The sequence below is a fragment of the Hemicordylus capensis genome, chromosome 9 (genome assembly GCF_027244095.1).
Source record: "Hemicordylus capensis ecotype Gifberg chromosome 9, rHemCap1.1.pri, whole genome shotgun sequence".
In the NCBI taxonomy this organism is placed as follows: Eukaryota; Metazoa; Chordata; class Lepidosauria; order Squamata; family Cordylidae; genus Hemicordylus; species Hemicordylus capensis.
In genome coordinates this window covers 27,723,289-27,745,791 of record NC_069665.1, presented here as the reverse complement: position 1 = coordinate 27,745,791, position 22,503 = coordinate 27,723,289, and the positions used below count along the sequence as shown (strand labels likewise).

General features: G+C 43.1%; 1 protein-coding gene across 2 annotated transcripts in view; it reads right to left on the bottom strand.

The window, feature by feature from the left end:
- Positions 1-22,503, bottom strand: part of CDH13 (cadherin 13) — a 625,583-nt gene that overhangs the window by 26,902 nt on the left and 576,178 nt on the right. For both annotated transcript variants that reach the window (XM_053270621.1, XM_053270622.1), the window contains one exon: positions 12,089-12,231. In XM_053270621.1, coding sequence (XP_053126596.1) covers positions 12,089-12,231 — 143 coding nt within the window. The remainder of the gene's footprint in view (positions 1-12,088; positions 12,232-22,503) is intronic.

Sequence of the window (22,503 nt, the reverse complement as noted above, 5' to 3'; positions counted from 1 at the left end):
TAACTCTACTCCCTTGAGCTTTGTGCCTTTTCCTAAGAGACCCTAAGATATTCCACTAAAACGGGACAACTCATTCTTAGTTATTCCAGTATTTCCCCAATAAGCAGTAAAATGACTTTTGTATAATCAGGCTCCACAAACAAAAGAACATGAGGAGGAAAGCCCTGCAGGATCAAAGCAAGGTCCATCTTGTCCAACTTCCTGCTTCCCACAATTGCCAAGCAGATGCTTCCAGAAAGCTCGCTAGCAGAGCACAGAGACAGAAATATGAATAACTAGCCCTCTCCTGTGGATTGTTTCCTGGCATCTGACATTCCACTGCCTCTGAAAATGGAGATAACATGATTTAGCTAATAGGCATTGGTAGGTCTCCCAGGAATTTGTCTAATTCCCCTTTGAAGCCACCTAAGCCTGGCCATCACCACACCTTGCCATAGTAGATTCATAAGAAAGACGAAAAATGTATTTGGGACTCCCAGTGGTCTCCTTCCCTGCTCAAAATATATATTTAAAAGAGCTCTTATCAGGTCTATACCTACTTAGGTTTATTCTGGAGACTTGATGTGTGAGCACTGCAAGATATTCCCCTCAGGGGATGGAGCCTCTCTGGGAAGAGCAGAAGGTTTAAAGTTCCCTCCCTTGCATCTCCAAGATAGGGCTGAGAGTGATTCCTGCCTGCAACCTTGGAGAAGCCGCTGCCAGTCTGTGAAGACAATATTGAGCTAGATAGACCAATGGTCTGACTCTGTATATGGCAGCTTCCTATGTTCCTATGACTGTAAATAAACTACACTACACTACACTACTTAGGTTCAACTACAGCCCACCTCTACCTGTTTTGCTGACTCCACCGTCATGCAACACCCCTGTTAAGGAACATCTCCAAAAAGTTCCCTTGTCCACCTTCCAAGAAGCACCATTTTGGCCACATGAAGAAAAAGTTCCCGAAATCTCAAAAATCTCTTTGGGCATATCCCGATCCTGGTCACGTAGGCAGCTCCTCCATAGGAGACAACAGAATCTATTATGAGTTAGCTGCTGTGTATCTAAGAGCCCAATCTGGGCCTGCAATGACCTTGGCAATCCTGTGCTTTGATTTGGATTTTTTCTCCCCCAGGCCTTTCATTTAGTCTTCGCTTTGGCTTGGGCTTAAAGGGAGAAGATGGCTGGCCCTTGATACACCAAGATGATGCACTCTGTGGATTGCTTTTGTGCCCTCTTTCTTTACTCCGTTAATATTGTTGCAGGAAGAAGGGCAGTGAAGAATGAAAGAGCACTTCAGAAAACCGAAAGACAATTCTGAGGCTGACATATGGCCACCCAACCTAACCTCTGGATAGAACCCGAATAGAGCGTTTCTCCTAGGAAAAAAACCCAACAATATACTGGCTAGGAGTATATCATCCACAGTTGCTGAGAGATGCTAAAAGCTGATACAAAAGGAACAACAAGATGAAACAATAGGAAGGAAGGGTTTCCTGAGTGATTGAATGTTCGTTTTCATGTCTGAATTCTGTCAGAGAAATATCAGCATATAAATATCGAACACCTTTACAAGGTCACAGATTTATTTTAGGTTAATTCATCTGGAATAAATCATTATCACTCCCCACAATATGGCCCTTGCTGAAAACTAAGGGTTGAATCCCCACAACACTATAACTCAATTGCCATTTGCCCTCAAACAGATGCAGATCTTAAAAGCTGATCCAGACATTACAAAGGAACACAGAAAGCTGCCTTATACTGAGCCAGACCATTGGGCCACGCAGCACAGAACTGTCTACACTGACCGGCAGCAGCTCTCCATGCAGGAGTCTTTCCCAGCCCTACCTGGAGATGCTGCCAGGGACTGAACCTGAGACCTGGATGCTCTTCCACTGAGCTCTTCCACTGGATGCTCTTCCACGGGCCCCACCCCCCAATGTGGATATCCTACGACACTCCCATGTAGTCATCCATCCAAATGCAAACCAAGGCAGACCTTGCTTAGGACAATTCATGCTTGCCACCACCCAATTAGAACTCCTCCCCAGTGCCACCTCCAGCTAGTCTTTAAGATGTCACATGGCTCTTTTTCTTGTCTGTGGCAACGGACTAGCATGGGTAGCCCACTAGAATACACCTGATAAGCCATCCTGATAGTGTGTGTGGCAGGATATAAAATACAGCAAATAAATGAACTAGTTGGAGGTTGGTTTTGTCTCTAGAATAGGAGAGTTCTGGTTCCCATAGGCACGTACAACATAACTTGATGATGTTGAACCTGCCTATTTCATTTGATGAGTGTCACTCAAGCCAAACTCATGTATCCTCCATTAGAAAGCACCAAGTTAGGCTATAGGAAAGTTCTCCTCTTAGACCGCATCCTGAAATCAATATCACTGGCACCTAGACGCTGGTCAAAGTGACTGCACATTTTTCTGGCACTCCTTCTTAAGAGGGTTATAAAGTGCAGACCTTTGGAATCTAACACACGGTCCTATCCTCCTATGCCCACCTTGGCTCACTTAACATCAAACTTGGTTCAAGATTACCGGAGAACTTAAAAGCTTGCTCCTCACAACTTTGTATCATGTTGGTTGGTCCCAATACCTGACTGTGGCTTTTGGATTGTTTCTACTATGCTGACTACAACTACTACTAAGTATTTATACACTGCTTTTCATGTTAATAGACTAACATGGCTCTGTATAGTTGTTGTGTTCTGCCACATTTGAGTACTGTGTTCAGTTCTGGTCACTATATCTTAAGAAGGACATTGTAGAACTGGGAAAGGTGCAGAAGAGGGCAACCAAGATGATCAGGGGTCTGGAGCACCTTCCCTATGAGGCAAGGCTACAGCACCTGGAGCTTTTTAGTTTGGAAAAGAGGCGACTATGGGGAGACATGATGTAGGGGTATAAAATTATGCATGGAGTAAAGAGAGTGGAAAGAGAAATTTTTCTGCCTCTCACTAGAACCTCTGGTTCCCACTAGAACCAAAGCTCATCCCATGAAGCTGGCGATCGGGAAATTTAGGACAGACAAAAGGAAGTACTTCTTTACAGAGCACATAAATAACTTATGGAATTATCTGCGACAGGAATGTGGTGATGGCTACTAGCTTGGATGGCTTTAAAAGAGGTTTAGACAAACTCATGGAGGACAGGTCTATCAACGGCTACTAGTCGGAGGGCTATAGGCCACCTCCAGCCTCAAAGGCAGGATGCCTCTGAGTACCAGTTGCAGGGGAGTAACAGGAGGAGAGAGGGCACGCCCTCACCTCTTGCCTGTGGGCTTCTCAGGGGCATCTGATGGGCCACTGTGGGAAACAGGATGCTGGACTAGATGGGCCTTGAGCCTGACCCAGCAGGGCTGTTCTTATGTTCCTATTTTACTCATGAAGGTCATCCCATTGATGCTACAGTCAACTAGAGGTGAACATGCATGCACTAGTCCTTAATGTCATAACGATCTTCTTGATTCATCAGTTTCACACGTTGATTTTACATCATGATTCTTCAAATATATCTACACGACTTAAAATCAATCATCTGTATTCATTTCTGACCACCTTCAGTGATACAGAATGCTCCCTTTAAATACTTCTCACTTTTAGAATAAAATTGATCCATAAAGCAAAAATTTCAATTTCCTTTTCTCCTCCCACCCAAAAAACCCCCAGATATTTCACTCTACAATTCTGAAAAGCAAACCGCTCTTTAAAACTACAATTGCTCACATATTTCAATAATGCGTGCAGATCCAACATTTGAGTAATTATACTTCAAAAGCAAAGCTCTTATCAAATAGCTACTGACATGTGCTATCCATCTTAAACATAGTTTGTTGCAAATTAATTTTTCCCCCTAAATCTGCAGCTCACGGTGACTAATTTAAACAATATTTCTGTGCAGTTCATATTTTGCTAAAACTTAAAATGACAAGTAAAGGATGAGTATTCAATTTATTTTCCCTCTTCAATTAATATGGCAATTAAAATAAAGGGTGGAAAAGCAGCTTAATTGGGTTGCCATGGCCACTAATTGCCTGATTTCTTTCCAAATAGTATGTTTTACGTGGAATCAATCTGCGGTAATTTAATTTCAGCCATTGCTATGTATATAAACAGGTTAGGGCATATGGAAAGACAGTTTCTTATTGAATTATTATGAATCCCCTTGCTATTTTGACTGCATCTTCATATGGACTGTCATTTTCTTTTCATCAATACACCTAATATCAAAGAGGGAGAGTAAAAATTAAGTTTTTTGGAGCTCCAGGGGGTTAAGCACCTTATGTGAATTAGTGATGGAGACTGCATCATCCTTTGTGGACCCAATTCATATTTCATTTGTAGCCTTGTGATGACTTTGGGAGTGCAATAAAATCTGATCCCTCCACTATGATCCCCCTATGAATGTCAAACTTATACACCACTTTTCAACAAAGAAATGTTCACAAAGTGGTTCACAGAGCAGAAAAATGAAAAACATGGTTCTCTGTCCCAAAGGAGAATGCCTTCTTAATTATGAGCCCTGCTGTCTCTTGAGATGATCAGGGGAGGTCCCCCTGAAGTTGCCACTGGCGGCTACTCAAGGACAGGCCTTCTCCATTGCTACCCCAAGGCTTTGGAAAGTGTTCCCGGCTGAAATAAGTGCCTCACCATCTCTGACGGCTTTTAAAAAGACTTTTAAGACACATTTATTTATCCAAGCATTTAACTAGATTAGTAGAGTTGTGAATTTGTTTTTAATGTTTTAATTGCTGTTTTAATTCATGTTGGATTTCTTGTAAAATGCCCAGAGACTCATGTTTGGGTTGATATACATATATACTAAACAAACAAACAAACAAACAAATGGGCTCACCACAGTTCAGCACCCCCTTTGAAGTTAAGAGGCAAACCTTTTTGAATACACATGGATATGTATCAAAAACTACAGGGTGTTGCTCCTAATTGCCTGAAACCTCTAAAGTTTTCCGAGTGTCACCTTTGGCTGTTCCATTTTCAGCCCATTCCCAGATTAAACACGGTTTGATCCACTTTAATGTGTTAACTCGGCTTCCTGCAATTTCCCTCAGCATTTAATTTCTGCCTTAATAGATCAGAGCCTCTGTGTTCACATAAGCCCTTAATACCAAGAACAACAACAACAACTGACAATAAAATTCAGCCATCCCAGGTCCTTGGGAAGGACTCGATGTCTGGATAAAACAAACCAGTCAATAACACCTGTCTGACTGTGTAAACAAGAAAATAATAATAATAAAGTACACACTACAGACGGTGCCTTGACCTTTACCAAAAGCAAGAGACTACAAAGCAAATTAGGACATTCATTTGAGGGGAGGGGGTTTATAAAAGGAAGATTCTGTCCAGGGAAAAGGTCATATTTTATTATCTATGAAATTAAATACTGTGCTCCATCAGCTCAACAGCAAAACTAGCTCCAATAAGAGGTGCTGGAGAAGACTGAATGCAGTTGAAACAAACCAATCAATACTTTAAGAATAGGCTAATTGAAATATTCAGTGGTTGATAATGTCAGATGCTTTGGGAAGGGCCATAGTGCTACATGAAACTATAAAAACAGCCCTACTGGATCAGGCCCAAGGCCTATCTAGTCCAGCATTCTGTTTCACACAGTGGTCCACAAAACACCTTTGGGGAGCCCACAGGCAAGAGGTGAGAGTGTGCCTTCTCTCCTGCTCTTACTCCCCTGCAACTGGTGTTGAGAGGCATCATGCCTCTGAGGCTGGAGGTGGCCCACAGCCACCAGACTAGTAGCCATTGATACACCTGTCCTCCATGAATTTGTCTAAGCCCCTTTTAAAGCCATCCAAGCTGGTGGCCATCATCACATCTCATAGCAAAGAATGCCATTAATTCTGTGCTGTGTGAAAAAGTACTTCTCCTTGTTGGTCTTAAATTTCTTGGCAATCAGTTTCATGGGATGACCCCTGGTTCTAGGGTTGTGAGAGGGAGACAAATTTCTCTCTGTCCACTGACTATACTCCATGCATACTTTTATACACCTCTATCATGTCTCCCCTTAGCCGTCTCATTTCCAAGGTAAAGAGCCCCAGATGCTGTAGCTTAGCCTTATAAGGAAGGTGCTCCAGGCCCCTGATCATTTTGGTTGCCCTCTTCTGCACCTTTTCCAGTTCTACAATACTTCTTAATATATGGTGACCAAAACTGTAGGCAGTACTTCAGATGTGGTTGAACCATAGATTTGTAGAAGGGCATTATGATATTAGCACTTTTATTTTTAATCTCTTTCCTGTTGATCCCTAGCATGGAATTGGACTTTTTCATAGCTGCTGTGCACTGAGTTGACACTTTCAATGAGCTTGCCACCATGACCCCAAGATCCCTCTCCCGGTCAGTCACCAACAGTTCAGATCTCATCAGCATATATGTTAATTTGGGGCTTTTTGCCCCAATATGCATCACTTTTACACTTGGTTATATTGAGCCGCATTTGCTATTCTGTCTCCCATTCCCCCATTTGGAGAGATCCTTTTGGAGCTCCTCACAACCTGTTTTGGATTTCACGACTCTAAATACTTTAGTGTCATCTGCAAATTTAGCCAGTTTGCTGCTTACCCCAACTTCTAGATCATTTATGAGCATGTTAAAGAGCACTGGTCCTAGTACCAATTCCTGGGGGACCCCACTTCCTACCTCCCTTTCTTGTGAAAACTGTCCATTTATTCCTACTCTCTGTTTCATTTTCCTGTCCTTCAACCAGTTACTGATCCACACATGAACCTGTCTCCTTATCCCATGACTGCTAAGTTTACTCAAGAGCTTTGGCTGGGTAACTTTGTGAAAAGCTTTTTGGAAGTCCACTGCCTGGAGGGATGCAGTGCTGGGGTTGGATAGGGACAGTTTCCCCCCACTCCTGCTAAATACAAGCGAATCACCACTTTGAAAGATGCCTCTTTGTCCCTACTCTATGATTCTGTGTTTCTCAGTCACCTGCTACCTGAGATCCTTTTTTAACTGGAACTACTAGGAATCAAACCTGGGATTTTCTGCATGCAAAGCATGTGTTCTGGCACTAAGGTCTGGTCCCTCCCTACCAGTCTTGGAAGAAAAATATTCAGTACATTCAAGAAAGAAAGAAAATTATCTGAAGCACTGAAGGTTATGGATGCCGCTGTTTTCCCTGAGAGCAGGTGCAAACTGTTTTCTTTTGAAACTCTTTCAGTTAATTTACCCTCCTTTGAAAGTTCCAGGAATGATTTGTACTTGTGTTAGATTATTCAACTGCCAGGCTACATGTATTATGTAGCTCATTGGGAACATAATAATCCTAAAAAAATTAGGCATTAGTGTTGGTTGGCTAAGAAAATGGTGGAGGAATCAATTTTATTGCTTTAGTGCGTTCACAGAATCTTTTGGAAGAGAGAAGGGAAGAATTTGGGGCACAAAATTACACAGATCAACAATATTCTGTTAAGAACAAACGTTGAGGGACAAGCCCAGTGGAGGCCATTGATTTATGAAGATAATGAACCACATCATCACAGATCATGGGTTAGCCACTTCCAAAGCTCAGCAAACTGTTTACAAGCCATCAAGTGGCTAGTAGTTTCAGCAAATCAGAAGTTAAATGATGCTAAATGGTGATTACGCACGTTTATATCGTATATGGTACACACCATAGAGCAGGGCTCTTCAACTTTGACCCTTCTGCAGATGTTGGCCTACAACTCCCATAATCCCTGGCTATTGGCCACTGTGGCTGGGGATTATAGGAATTGTCTCAAAACGGGTTCTCAATGTTGGGTCCCCAGATGTTATTGGACTTCAACTCTGATAATCCCCAACCAAAGGCCACTGGGGTGGGGGATTATGGGAGTTGAAGTCCAATAACATCTGGGGGCCCAACGTTGAGAATCCTTGGCCTAGGTTGAGCAGGCCTGCCATAGAGTGAGCTCAAGTTGCTGGAAGCTGGCCATTCATTCATCATAGTGGTGCTATTTTTAACTTGTATATGGTAAGGCAGGGGTTCCTAACCATTTAAAATAAGTGTGCCCCTTCTGTTGCAAACCTCCAGCAAACCTACCCCATAGTGATTTGTGTGTGTGCAAGCACACACAAATCTTAAATGTTACCATTCTGAGAAGGCTACTCCAGTCACTGGTTCACATCCTGACGAAGTCTGAATGTAAGTCATGAGTACTCCCATGGAAATTAATGGGATGGGTTCTCGTTAATTTCAGTGGGAGGACTTGGGGCTAGTTTTCTGAAGCCTGTCAGTCAGACTGAGGGGAGGGGCCTGCTGAGATTCAGCATGTAGCCAGCCAGTCAGGGGCAGAGGAGGAGGGTCTTCAACCTCCTTCCTGCCCTGGACCAGCAGACACGTTGCTGAGGACATATAGGCTCTAAGCCGCTGATCCTCAGATGGGTAACAGATATGGTGGCTGCAGCATGGAGAGCAGGGTTTCTTAACCTTGGGTCCCCAGATGTTGTTGGACTACAACTCCCATCACAAAGGCCATAGATGGGGGTGATGGGAGTTGGAGTCCAAGAGAGCCCTAAAAACTTTCTTGTTTGGGCTGGCCTTCCAAGGTATTTAATTTTTTTAAAAAGTATTTTAATTGGTTTTAAATTGTTTTGAATTGGTTTTAAATGGTTTTGAGCATTATGTTTTAAATAGGTGTTTGTTTTTGTGTCTTTTAAAACTTGTTGTACACCACCCAGAGCCTTTGGATGGGGCGGTTCATAAATGTAATAAATGAATAAATAATAAACAAACAACAACTGGGGACCCCAGGTTAGGAAACCCTGATGTAGAGGCTCTGAGCATGCCCTTCAAGTACCCCTAAGGGTACAAGGAAACCTTGTGGAAAACTGAAGATATGTGAATGTCTGCTAACTGAGCCAAGAGACACCTTTTAAAGTAGTGATTTGCTTATATTTAGCGCGGGAGAGCAACTGGCCCTATCCAACCCCAGCACAGCATCCCTCCAGTGGCTGTTGCGGGTGTCAACCTTATGTTTCTTTTTAGATTGTGAGCCCTTTGGGGACAGGGGACCATCTTATTGATGTATTATTTATTTTTCTATGTAAACCGCTTTGAGAATTTTGTTGAAGAGCGGTATATAAATATTCGTAGTAGTAGCAGTAGTAGTCTTCGTCATCTATACATCAGAGAATTATGAACATTTTAGGGGAGCTTGGCCACGTGGAGTGGTTCAACATGGCCATATTAGGAAAATCCCAAACATGCAACGTTATTCACACACTCAGCTCAGGGTGCTGCAAGAACTTGTTGGTGAGTAGGCATGAACCTCTCTCTACCACATAGACAACCTCCGGCATTAACTGGGTACTCCATGTGAGTTCCCAATTCTCTATGGGTTCGATTAATGTGATTTTTTTTTCTTTGAGAAATACAAATCACTAGAGACCTGGTGGAGGAGGACCTCTTCCTGATCCTCCACTACGCTATGGCAGCAGCCCCAGACGCCATGTTTAAATTGGGGCCAATACATTGAGGGAGTGGGCAACAGGTTGAGGGGCTTGCAGGAATCAGTGGAGGTGGAATGCCATTCCCATTTGGAACTGGCCCCAGCTCAAAGGGGGCTGAACCCAACTCAACGAGGGGCAAGTCTCATGGAACATAGGAGGCTGCCTTCTACTGAGTCGGACCATAGGTCAATCTAGCTCAGTATTGTCTACACAGACTGGCAGTGGCTTCTCCAAGGTTGCAGGCAGGAATCTCTCTCAACCCGATCTTGGAGATACCAAGGAGTGAACCTGAAATCTTCTGTGTGCAGGCATACATATACTCTTCCCAGAACAGCCCCATCCCTTAAAGAGAATATCTTATGGCATTCACATTTAGGCTCCCATTCAAATGCAAACCAGGGCAGACACTGCTTAGCAAAGGTGACCATTCATGCTTGCTACCACAAGACCAACTACCCTTTGGGAGAGGAGAGCTGGTCGTGTGGCAGCAAACATGACTTGTTCCCTTAGCTACGCAAGGTCCACCCTAATTGCATATGACTGGGAGACTAGAAGTGTGAGCACTGTAAGAGATTCCCCTCAGGGGATGGAGCCGCTCTGGGAAGAGCAGAAGGTTCCAAGTTCCCTCCCTGGCAGCATCTCCAAGATAGGGCTGAGAGAGATTCCTGCCTGAAACCTGCCAGTCTGTGTAGACAATACTGAGCTAGATAGACCAATGGTCTGACTCAGTATATGGCAGCTTCCTATGTTCTCATTCTCTTGGAATGAGGATAAATGGTTTGTCATTTGGGACCAGGCTTTTGGAATGAGGGGAGATCATATTTCAAGCCCTCCTTTGAAAGACTTGTAATCATGCTATGGTTAACACACACATTAATATACCACACTGTATTAAAAGAAAAACACACTCTCTCACATAACTAGCTCTGAAGGACATAGGTTTATGAATATACAATGTTATGAATATACAATTTCAATTGCCATAGAAAATGGGACCTCTTTCTGTTTTGCATTTTAAAGCCATATTCTTGTCAAAATCCAGCAAATGTTCCCTGTACAAAGCAATGCATTACAAAAAAAGTAAAATTTCCCTTTTAGAAAGATCATTTTACAATTCATCACTGCAGCTAAACCAGCTGCATTTCTGAGAAGCATAAGCATATCAGCCTTTTACATTGTATACAAAGACTTTATTTTTTAATTTTTTTAAAAAAAATGTTTGCCTTTCAGCTGTTTAGGAGCACTCATTATCTCGCTCCTCCCTCCTCTCTTTTTAATGTGCTACAAAAGTAACTTGCAATGAGTTTTCATAAGATCCTTGTAATTTAGATTATGTGCAACAGAAGGAACTTGAATCTGCATAATATGTCTTAAAATATTAGATTTTAACAAGGGTTTTTAATGATGTTTTCATTCTACATGCCATTACACATTAGCTGGGAAATAATCTGGTATGTCAAGGATGTGTTTGTCATTTGAGAGATGATGCCAACAGCTGAAGACCAGCTCAAATATTTTGGAAAAAACAAAATTAATTCTACTAAAACAGATGCACAACTTTCTAAAAATTCCTAAGCCCTATTCAGACATTATGTTGTACGTGTGTTAAAGTTGCACACCTGTGCATGTGTTGGAGCCCTATTCACATGTTATGTTCAACACTCATATGATTGTACAGTGTACACGGGTACAGATCTGTACACAGGTACAGTTATTCACATGTGCACATGTTGTATGCAGGTAGAGCAGTGCACTTCCTATCTGTACCTTGAATTTGAAGGGCCTGCATTCAGGTTCATTTTCAGAATGAACACAGGCACAAATCTAATTCAGACCTTGGCTGCATTCGCACATAACGCAGACCCAGAGTGTCAGGGAGCAGAAGCTCCTCCCTCAGCTCCAGCCTTGACCCTGCTTGTAAGTTTCCCCAAAGCATCTCACTGTGGGAAGCAGTGATGGGGCAGGGGCTAACTAGCCCTGTCCAACCCCAACACAGCATCCGTCCAGTGGATGCTGCTAGTGTCTACCCTACGTTTCTTTTTAGAGAGGGAGCCCTTTGGGGACAGGGATCCATCTTATCAATTTATTATTTCTTTCTCTATGTAAACCACTTTGGGAACTTTTGTTGAAAAGCAGTATATAAATAGATACTTGTTTGTTTACAATCAAGGGCTCACTTTTTCATTGTACAACCCTGCTCGTGTAGGCAATGTTTCTCCATGAACATGCAAAGTACCTTCAATGAGATGAATAGGAATATAGGAAGCTGCCATATACTGAGTCGGAGCATAGGTCCATCTAGCTCAGTATTGTCTACCCAGACTGGCAGCGGCTTCTCCAAGGTTGCAGGCAGGAGTCTCTCTCAGCCCTATCTTGGAGATGCCGCCAGGGAGGGAACTTGGAACCTTCTGCTCTTCCCAGAGCAGCTCCATCCCCTAAGGGGAATATCTTGCAATGCTCACACTCCTAGTCTCCCATTCAAATGCAACCAGGGTAGACCATGCTTAGCTAAGGGGACAAATCATGCTTGCTAGCACAAGATCAGCTCTCCTCCACACCCCCTTCCATCAGATGTCAACCAACCAAGTTCTGCACCCATGACTGGGCATTACTCACCACTATCTATTGCCAGAATCAAGGCAGTGTACACGTTGTTGAAGACAAACGGCGACTCCCGATCAAGGATTCCTGTTGTGCGGATGGTACCATTCGTAGGGTTAATTTCCAACCAATCTGCTGGATCTTTGTCAACAGAGTACCTGTGAAAACACAGAGTAATCAACAAAAGGTTGGATATTTGGCCATTACCTGAGAGGATTAGCTCAACCAAAACAGAACCTGCCGTCTTCCACACAGGTGCCATGGAGATTTTGCAGCTTCATATTTTGAACTGCAGTGTAGTCTCGGAAAGAGAAAAATGTAAACAAACAAACAACAACAAGAACAAAAAATCCAACCCTCACCAGTTGTTTGTCAAAAGCGTTCTGGAAATATGTCATCACTGTTGCTCATAGCGATCGTTGTTATCATTAGTGTTTATGATAATATAAGATGGGCAAAATGCCACCTTGCCCCACAACCATTAAACAACTACCTTCAACAAAGTCAGAAATTAAAGACCGGACAACTAACACCGGATGAAGGAATCACAGTGGTAAACATTTCACAATGAAGCCAACTGTAGTCCAGTTGAGAGACGCTCACACCTGACATGTGGACAATCCATCCATCCATCAAGCATCTGTTCTACAAAGCAGGGGAATGACACATATTCACTAAAGGAAGCATTGATGATTGACGGTTCCTGCACACATGTGGCAGATGAAACTTTTTCTGACACGCACTGCATTTCAAATGCACGGGTATACCTTGTCATCTCTCACAGTTGACATGGTTGTGTATAATTTAACACAGTTTTCAGTCTTTCATTATCATCATCATCATCATCATTGCCATAGCTGTAGCGGGCAAGACCCATTCCAGGGAGGGATTTTGTTCACACCAGCACTGACTATAGCTCAAAAGCAACTGTTTTAAACTCTGTACTCTGCAGCCTTTATATTAATTTCCTAATATTAACAGATTTCCATACTGCCCATAACCAGGTCTCAAGGCAGTTCACAACCGATTAAAGCATCTTCTAACTTTAAAACCAGCAGTTTAAAACAGATAAACAGATGAATTTGAAATCAAGTTTTAAAAATCAGCTAAACGTCTCGCTGCACAGGTGTGTCTTTAGTTATCTTCTGAAGGCTAATTTCAGAGGCCTTTGGTCTAGCCTGCCCCAAAAGTCCAATGGGCAAATGACTGACTACGACTATGACTATTCATATACAGGAGAACCTCGTTACTTGTGTGGGTTCTGTTCCTTGCCCACTACCGTAACAGAACCCAAATGAGGCATTAGGGCTCTAGGGAAATGGGGGTTAGGTTCCAGGGTGGAGGGGGGGAACACGCACAAACTGGCCTGAAAATGGCCCCCAAATGGACCACATCTTACTGTGGCAAGCTCCACAGACCCTCTATGTGCCTAGGAATGCCCCCCCCAAGGAAGAAATGCCTTTGAAAACTGCAAAATACCATGGGGAAAAGTCCAATTTTTGCCAGAAATGAGCCACAAAATGGCTCCTTGAGACAAAATGGAAGGTGGAAGTGACCTCCATGGTCGTTTCCAGCTGTCAAGGAACTGCAGATACATGGGTTTCAACCCCATCGTGGAAACAGGTGTCTATTAGACACCCCGCGGATACACGGAACTGCAAGTAGTGGTTCTGTGAATAATTAGGTTCTGTACCATTTTTCAACCTAAGTTGTCAAAGTGGATTACATAGATAATTAATTAAGTTGCTTTCCTGTCCCCAAGGGGCTCGTAATCTAAAAGAGATGCCTATTGACTTAAATCCATGCAGCAATAGGGCAGAAAATCCCATTCTTTCCTAGCAATTTCTCCTCTTTTTCACATTCAGACTGATAACACACATTTTCTGACACCGGCCCAAGATGTCCAGATTTTGATCTTTCTATATAAAACAAAAGAAATCAAACCACTATCTCAATATGTCAGATTGACTCTCGACTTGCCGTTTGTCATTTTGGCAGAACATGGATCTATAGGACTTTGTTTCAGCTCCCTGGAACGAGCCGGCATCTTCCATACGTCGAAAAAAAATTATTATTTTTTTAAAAAGCAATACCAACAAGAATAAGATAGCAATTTTAAAACCCTGAAAAAGTTGAGGCTTAGAGTCAGAAACTCTATTAAACTGCACACCTTAAAGAAATGCACTACAGTGAGAGTAAGAGATAGAGGGTGGGGGTAAATCAAAGCTGGGGGAAAGTGAGAGGCAGAAGGAGAAGGAAATGCAGTTCTTTGAAGAATTGTGCAAGGAACTCTGCTAATCTCGTCAAAATTCTGTTTCACTTCCTTGAAAATTCCAAAGCCCTAAATGACATGGCTCCATGAGGAATGTCTTCTCTCCCTGGCATTTAAGAAACTCAGGGATGTTCTGCTTAAGATTAGAAGCTGCTACAAGAACCCAAGCCTTCTCTGCCTTTCTTGAAAAGAAGTCAATCTAGCTTCCTCCCCACTGAGCTTTGAGTCAGCTGAACATCTTTTTCAGAGGGCCCTCAGTTTATCATAATGCTGCTGCTTCCCATGTTGCTCTTTTCCTGGGACTGCTGGTGCCTTATTAATTTATTGAGGCAATTGGTTTTGTTTTATTGGATGTCGTTTCACTCTATAAACTGCACCTGAGCCTTGCAAAGAGGCATCTTAAAAGGGTTTAAATAAATAAATCCCCACAACTGTGTCGGGAGAGGAGAGCTGGTCTAGGAGAGGAGAGCTGGTCTTGTGGGTAGCAAGCATGACTTATTCCCTTAGCTAAGCAGGGTCCACCCTGGTTGCATTTGAATGGGAGACCACATGTGAGCAGTTCAAGATATTCCCTTCAGGGGATGGAGCCGCTCTGGGAAGAGCAGAAGGTTTCAAGTCTCCATCCTCATGCATAGAATGTGCATCCAGGTCCCACTCAATGCAGGGATGTGCACGAACTGAGGTTCGTGCACTGGTTCAATGCAGGGGAGGGGAGCAGTAAACGGGGTCTTTTTTTTTTTTTAAGGTCACATTATAGCTGCAGATGCATATTTTGAACTGTAGATGGAATGCTGCAAGAAGGTTCTATTTTTCAGCCCTTTCTGCCGCCAAAAGAACAACCAACTTGGCTTTTAAATCAATGGAAGGTTGAGCTACTGCAAAGCAAATGAACACAGCAGGCAGAGTACAGCCTTCAGCAATGTGTAATCATGGGGATAAGCAGTGAGCCGTGTGATGAAAATAGGGGTGTTAGAAGCATCTCCCATTTGTATCTGTGACATGTTGGAGGGTGTGCTGTGGATCGCTTTGGCTCCTGGGCTGGGTTTGCTGGATCTTGACCTACAAAGGTAACTACATTGATTGGGAAAAGGGACCATCCATATAAATAATGCCCTCAAGACCGTTATCCGTAACAACATCCTATTTACTGTAATATCTCATTGTTGCAAATGAGGATGTTGCCGTTGGCATCTCAGGAAAGATTTGGTCCCATGGGGGAAAGAAGCAGAGGACAAAAATGATGCAGCCGCTAACAAATTGTGAATGATACAGCCCATCAACTTTGCCTGCATTTCTGCTTAAATAACCACTTAAACATTAATCAATAGAGGAGTTTTATCTCCTCTGAAAAGGAGTCGTTAAAATATAACAATACCCTTAATTATTTCATACTATCTCTTTGTTCCCTAAAAAGAAAGAAAAAGGAGGGTACTTTTGAAAAAAAAATCTGAGACAAAAGTATACATCCAAACATGAGAAAGGGTCACTGAACCCATCCCCGGATAGAACATTCTCCATTAATCTTGGAATCATTTGTGGGATGGGTGGGATTCAGCCCTCCAAGTTAGTGACAAGAGGTTCTGCTGGATCATTGTACTTTTCCTGATTGTACTACAAAGCCTTGAATGACAAGGCAGAATTACATATGCCGAAATTTGACAGAGAATACTATTTTTTTTAGAAGATCTTTTTTCAAGCCTTAAATTTTACCTATTGTTAGAGTATAATGCTGCTTAACTAAGGGGATTGTTCTTTGTTGGGGTTTTTTTAAATGTAAATGAGGGTTCTGCTGGAGAAAGAATAAAAAGTAAACCCCCATTAGGAATACAATTCTAGCAGCATCACATACCACAATGTTACAGGGGGACTCAAACAGCCTGTTTTTCTTAAATACATAGTTGCCTGGATTCATAATCAAGGGTGCACTTCAGTGTATACACAGAGCTTCCTTTGACCAAAAGGGGTGTTTACCAGTTAAGTTATGGGGTAGCCGAACGTGTGCAAGAGATGTATACATAGGAAGTTGACTTATCCTAAGAGCAGACCATTGGTCCATCTTGCCGAGGACTGTCTGATCTGACTGACACAGAGTCTCCTGGATCTCTTCTTTTATCCAGCAATATGAGTTTTCATTGGAGATGCTAGGGACTAGGCTAGGGACTGTATAAGACTCTGCCTTATACCGATTCAGACCATTGGTCCATCTAGCTCAGTATTGTCTACACCAGGGATTCTCAACGTTGGGTGCCCAGATGTTTTTGGACTTCAGCTCCCATAATCCCCAGTGGCCTTTGGTTGGAGATTATGGGAGCTGAAGTCCAAAAACATCTGAGGACCCAACGCTGAGAATCCTGGGTCTACACAGACTGGCAGAGGCTTCTACAAGGTTGCAGGCAGGAATCTCTCAGCCCTATCTGGAGATGCCGGGGAGGGAACCTGGAACCTTTTGCATGCAAGCATGGAGATGCTGTTCCCAGAGCGGCCCCTCCCCCTAAGGTGAATAGCTTACAGTACTCACACATGTAGTCTCCCACTCAAATGCAAACCAGGTTGGACCCTGCTTAGCAAATGGGACAATTCACACTTGCTAGTTGCTACCACAAGACCAGCTCTCCTCTCCTGAAGATCTATCACTAAGTCCTTCCTAGAAGAGTGGAAGTTCATTCTTCAGCGTATGAGGTTGCTTTACACTGAGTCAGGCCATTGGTCCATCCACCCATCCAGTGTATAAACCCAGAACAGTATAACCTCCCCTCTTCTGCTTCCCTTTCACCCCAAGCATTTAATTATAATTTATTTTAATAATTTTAATAATTTGTTTTATATTGTTTTGATCATGTTTTATGTATTTTGATCTGTGATTTTTAATATTAAAATTTTTACAACGCTTAGAGATGTGCATGTCAGGTGGTATAAAAATATGATAGATAGATAGATAGATAGATAGATAGATAGATAGATAGATAGATCTCATGCCCCTCTGAAATTTACCAAAATGATTTCCCTATTTTCACTGCCTGTAAATGGGGTGGTGAAATTGTGGGGCGGGAGTGGGACACACCGAGGTCATTCACACAATCGAAAACTGTGTTCTACCCAGGTTTGGGAGCTGTGTGTACTCCCAATTTTTGATTGTGTGGAAGCAAGTTTAGAGGAAAACCTGGGCAGAAGTGATTGTGTGGAAGCAAGGTAGGAGAAAAGGTACCCAGGTTTTCCTCTAACCTTGCTTCCACACAATCAAAAATTGGGAGTACACACAGCTCCCAAACCTGGGTAGAACACAGTTTTCAATTGTGTGCATGACCTCACTATCTCAAGTCAGTCCTAAAGATAGATAATGTCACTTTTGACTTAAAAAAACTGACCAACAAGAGCTTGGAAAGCCCACGACCCATGCTAGGGAACAAAATGTGTGTCGTTTACATGGCGGTTTCTGCACCCAGGTACAAGACATAGAATGGCCCTCAACCTCAGTTCCTTGTCCATAAAACAATATTAAGAGTTTCCTGCCTCAGGGGACTCCTGCAAATACCAGCACGGTGACATTTCTAAAGCTCTCAGAGAGAAGACTTGTTATATTAATGCTGCACAATAATTTCGATACCTCAGGAAGGGGGGTGGGGAAGCATGTACACATTTCTTTGCTGTTGACACACACAAAAATCGTGTATTCCAATATATTTGGTGACAGTATCAACAGCCACTTATGCACCACCTGTCAGAGCTATCTTGTTTAATTTTCTCTGTGTGATTGAGCAGTGGCCTTGCCAGTCTCTTGGGGTTTCTTATTAAAGTTTGGAGTCACCTCTCAGCAACAACACAGAAGTTGTTAATAAAAGGTGGGGAAAACATATTTCAGAAGGTTATTGATTATTTGTATTTCACTATGGACCCAGTGCTTATGGGGTAGGATGCCATCCCACTCCCCCTGCCTACCAGTGGAACAAAGGTTTGGGTCCAGGTTACTTAAGAGACCAACTCCTTTGTCATGAACCCTCCCACTTATTAAGATCCTCTGGGGAGGTCTGGATCAGGCTCTGTGGCTACCCAAGGGTATGGAAAGCACTCCCTGTCAAAATAAGAGTTTCTCCATTGCTGGCTGCTTTAAGAAAGACCTTAAGAACAGTGTTCCCTCTAACAAGGATTTCCAGATGTTGTGGACTACAACTCCCAGAATCCCCAGCTGCAATGGCTTTTGCTTGGGGGTTATGGGAGTTGTAGTCAACAACATCTGGGAATCCCTGTTAAGAGGGAACACTGATTAAGACACACCTGTTCCCCCAGGCTTTTAGTTCATGGATTAATTTTAAATTGCTTGCTTCATTTCATAAATTTGTTTTAATCGTTTAACCCTGTTTTATATTTGTTGTATTTTAAATTAAGCATACCATCATGATGTGTGTTTAAATTATACACATATCAGGTGGTATGTAAATATGAGAGAGAGAGAGAGAGAGAGAGCGCAAGCAAGCTGCTCCATTTCTTTTTTGCCAGACATAATTGTGTCCAACCTAACCATTTCATTTCCTTTTACTCCCACTTTAGATCCAGCTCACTTCCTTCGAAACTATTCCACTTCCTTTAAGACCATCTCACGTCCATTTCTCTCTCAGTTTGAGCACTGTGCAGAATGACTGCTTTGTGATTGAAAGGGCCAAAAGTTAAAGGTTTCTTTTCAAATAAATAAATAAATAGGTAAGAAAGAAGCAAATATATTTTTCTAAGCAAAATTGTAAACTACAGCTCTTTCTGTAAGATTTGTGATGTGTGGTTTGAAAGACCTTTTCCTCAGTTCAAAAATCATCTCTTTGGGCTGTTTGCAGACCATGCCTTGTGCAAGTGGCTGGCATCCCAGTCAGCTGGGCAGAATGTTGTCTACATCCAGTAGGGACAACAAGGACATAGAGATCTAATCAGCACCGTGATGGGTGCCAGCTACATCAAGAACATTCACAGCCAGCAGCAGCAAAGTCGCCAAGAGGTTTGTAGAAAGGTTAGGCATCTTGGCCCACAATCATAGGCTTTGCTGGCAGAACAAGGCAGAATGCGGTCCAAGAGGAACAAGCAGCAGATCGCTGAGACTTCAACAAAGACCAATGGAAAACAAAATGAAGCATATGTAGTTGCACCAGCAACAGGAAACAGCAGGTGTTGTATCAACATGGCGGGGGGGGGGGGGGGGGACAGTGCTTGCGCCAATGTGAATGGTCACTTATTTCTACTGAGGACACTGTTTTAATCCTATAATTTGTCAGTCAAGAAGATGTCCAGAGAACGGGCACTTCTAAACAGAATTTGGCAGTCCATCATCTTCAGTCATGATGACCAAAGGCATTGGGATGTACAATGATGGGAGTTGTAGCCTAACATCTGAGACCCAAGCTACTCCAGGTTGAGAACCCCTGGTCTAAGGGGTCCAACTGGTCTAGCATCAACTTCTGACAGTCTCCAGCAAGGTCCAGAGAAGCTCAAAAGTAGAATGTAAGAGTAATAGCCTCTCCTGGCATTCCCACTCAGTAGTCAGAGCTAAGATGCCAGCGATTCCATGCCAGGGATCATTAGGAAGTGGGTTGGAAATAAAACTGCTAATATTAGAATGTCCTTATACAAAACTATGGTGCGGCCACACCTGGAGTACTGCGCACAATTCTGGTCACCACATCTAAAAAAGGACATTGTAGAACAGGAAAAGGTGCAGAAGAGGGCCACCAAGATGATCAGGGGCCTAGAGCACCTGTTGTGATATACATATGAGAGGTAATATATATGAGAGGTATACATATACATAGTTGTGATATACATATGAGAGGTAAGTCAAGAAAGGAATGCTGGGAATTTCCCTTTGTCCAAACTCAGCCTGAAACACAGACGGATTCACAATCTAGAGCGCCGGCAGGCTATCAAACCTGCCGGCTCCAGTTTGCTGATTTGCTTTTAAGGAGGAGAGAACAAATATATTGAAGAAACTCTCCTTGGATCACGGCCAGCTGCAATGAGAAACAAAGAGATGCATCAACATCTGTGGCACAGAAAGGCAAAGGAGGACCCCAGGTTCTTCGCTCTGCTGTGTTTGCCCTCCACCTAATCTGCCCACATTTGGCTCTTCGGATGGGAGCCATAAACAGCTGGCTCGCTTTCCCCATTAAATATTTGATGAGACAAAATGCAGAAGCCTGCATGTGTTAGCAAAGCCACGATAATATGTGAAGTGTGCAGTGGGCCATAAAAACACTTCCTGGAGTGCGCAGAGATTTCAGAAGATTGGGAATGAGGGCTGAGGGCTGTTCCCCCCGTCAGAAAAAAACCTCTAGGTGGATTCTATGCTAAATTCTGCAGCATAATAAATAATTGAACTTAAAAGGACCATGCCTTTCTTTTATGAAGCCAAAAAGAGAGAGGTTTCCTCAATGCACTGATTTAAATTGCTCTTTCAGGTTACAGCTGTGATTGAGGTTGCCAACTTTTGAACCTGATGCAATGCCTCCCACAGCTCTTTGAGCTCCCAGGCAGCATCCCATGTCAGCCGGCATGTCAGCAGTGGAGCATGTTGGGGGAAGTGCTGGGAAGCAAGAATGTGGCACTGTCAGCAGGCGTGACGTCTGAACTCTGGATATGCCCAAATCCGGTCCCTACGGTGGATTCCCGAGATTCACCCTACATTCTCTCGAAATTCTCCGTCCACTTGTAACCTACATTTGAAGCTGGGAGAAGAATGGTGGGTAAATTTCAGGAATCTAGCAAGAGAGCCAGACTTGGGTGGTTCAAGCTTCATGAAGAGGCTTTCAGTTTCAAAGAGCAACAGCAATAGCAATATTGTAAACTGAAAGATCACAAAAAGCAAGCTTCAGAATACAACTCTCCCCCCCCCCCCGAGGGCTTGCTAGGAAAAGCTTTAAAAGTTGACTTCTCTGTCCTAGATATCTTCAAACCTGCTTCCATATCCACTCAAAAAGTCACCCTTCTCAGACCCAACACACTGCTTCAGGCCTTAGTTAAAGGATTTCTCTTTCTCTCCTCCCTATTCAAAATAAAAATCAGGTGCAGATGATTCACACATCACACCCGTCAGGAGCGTGTGCTCTTGGCTCCGACATTTCCCTGTGCCCCTGGCCTACTGACTTGTCGGTGGTTGTGTGAACCTGCCACATATTGGCAGGTGATCATGTTTAGCTCCATCAATCATCATCATCATGATATCATCAGACATGTTTAAATCACTCTTCCAAATAGCTCAATGTGACATCCACAGCCTACCCTTTATCCTTACACCTTTATCCTTACAACAACCCTGCACAGAGTTGCTCTTACCCCTAGATTTCTGGGCCAAAGTCTAGGGCCTCCACATTCCCTGGGGGTCCCAAATTTTCTTTAGTCTGTCCTGGGTGATATAGCCACTGCATCGCCAGCCTGCACTGTGCCAGGCAGCTGAACGTGACCTCTGCTTTAGAGACATGTGGGATGGGAATATGTTCAGTTGCATGTTGAAATGTTTCTGCTCATGCATATTTGCATGAATATACCTGTTTTATATTCTGACATTCTTGTGAGCTCAGTTGCTGTTTGTGCCCTCAAGAACTCACGTGTTAAAAATACTGTGTGTGCCACGTGATGTGTGTGTGTGTGTGTGTGTGTGTGTGTGTGTGTGTGTGTGTAAAGCAGTGTTCCCTCTAACAGGGCAACCCAGATGTTGTTGACTACAACTCCCAGAATCCCCAAGCAAAAGCCACTGCAGCTGGGGATTCTGGGGATTTGCAGTCAAGAACATCTGGGAATCCCTGTTAGACCTTTAGGTGTACCTGTAACCTCACAAGGTCTGTCTATCTATCTATCTATCTATCTATCTATCTATCTATCTATCTATCTATCTATCTATTTCAATTCAATTCAATTTCTATACTGCCCTTCCAAAAATGGCTCAGGGTGGTTTACACAGAGAAATAATAAATAAATAAGATGGATCCCTGTCCCCAAAGGGCCCACGATCTAAAAAAGAAACAGAAGAGAGACACCCGCAACAGTAACTGGAGGGATGCTATGCTGGGGATGGACAGGGCCAGTTACTCTCCCCCTGCTAAATAAAGAGAACCGCCACCTTAAAAGGTGCCTCTTTTCCAAGTTAGCAGGGACTCAGGGAGCAATATTTATTTATTATTTTTTA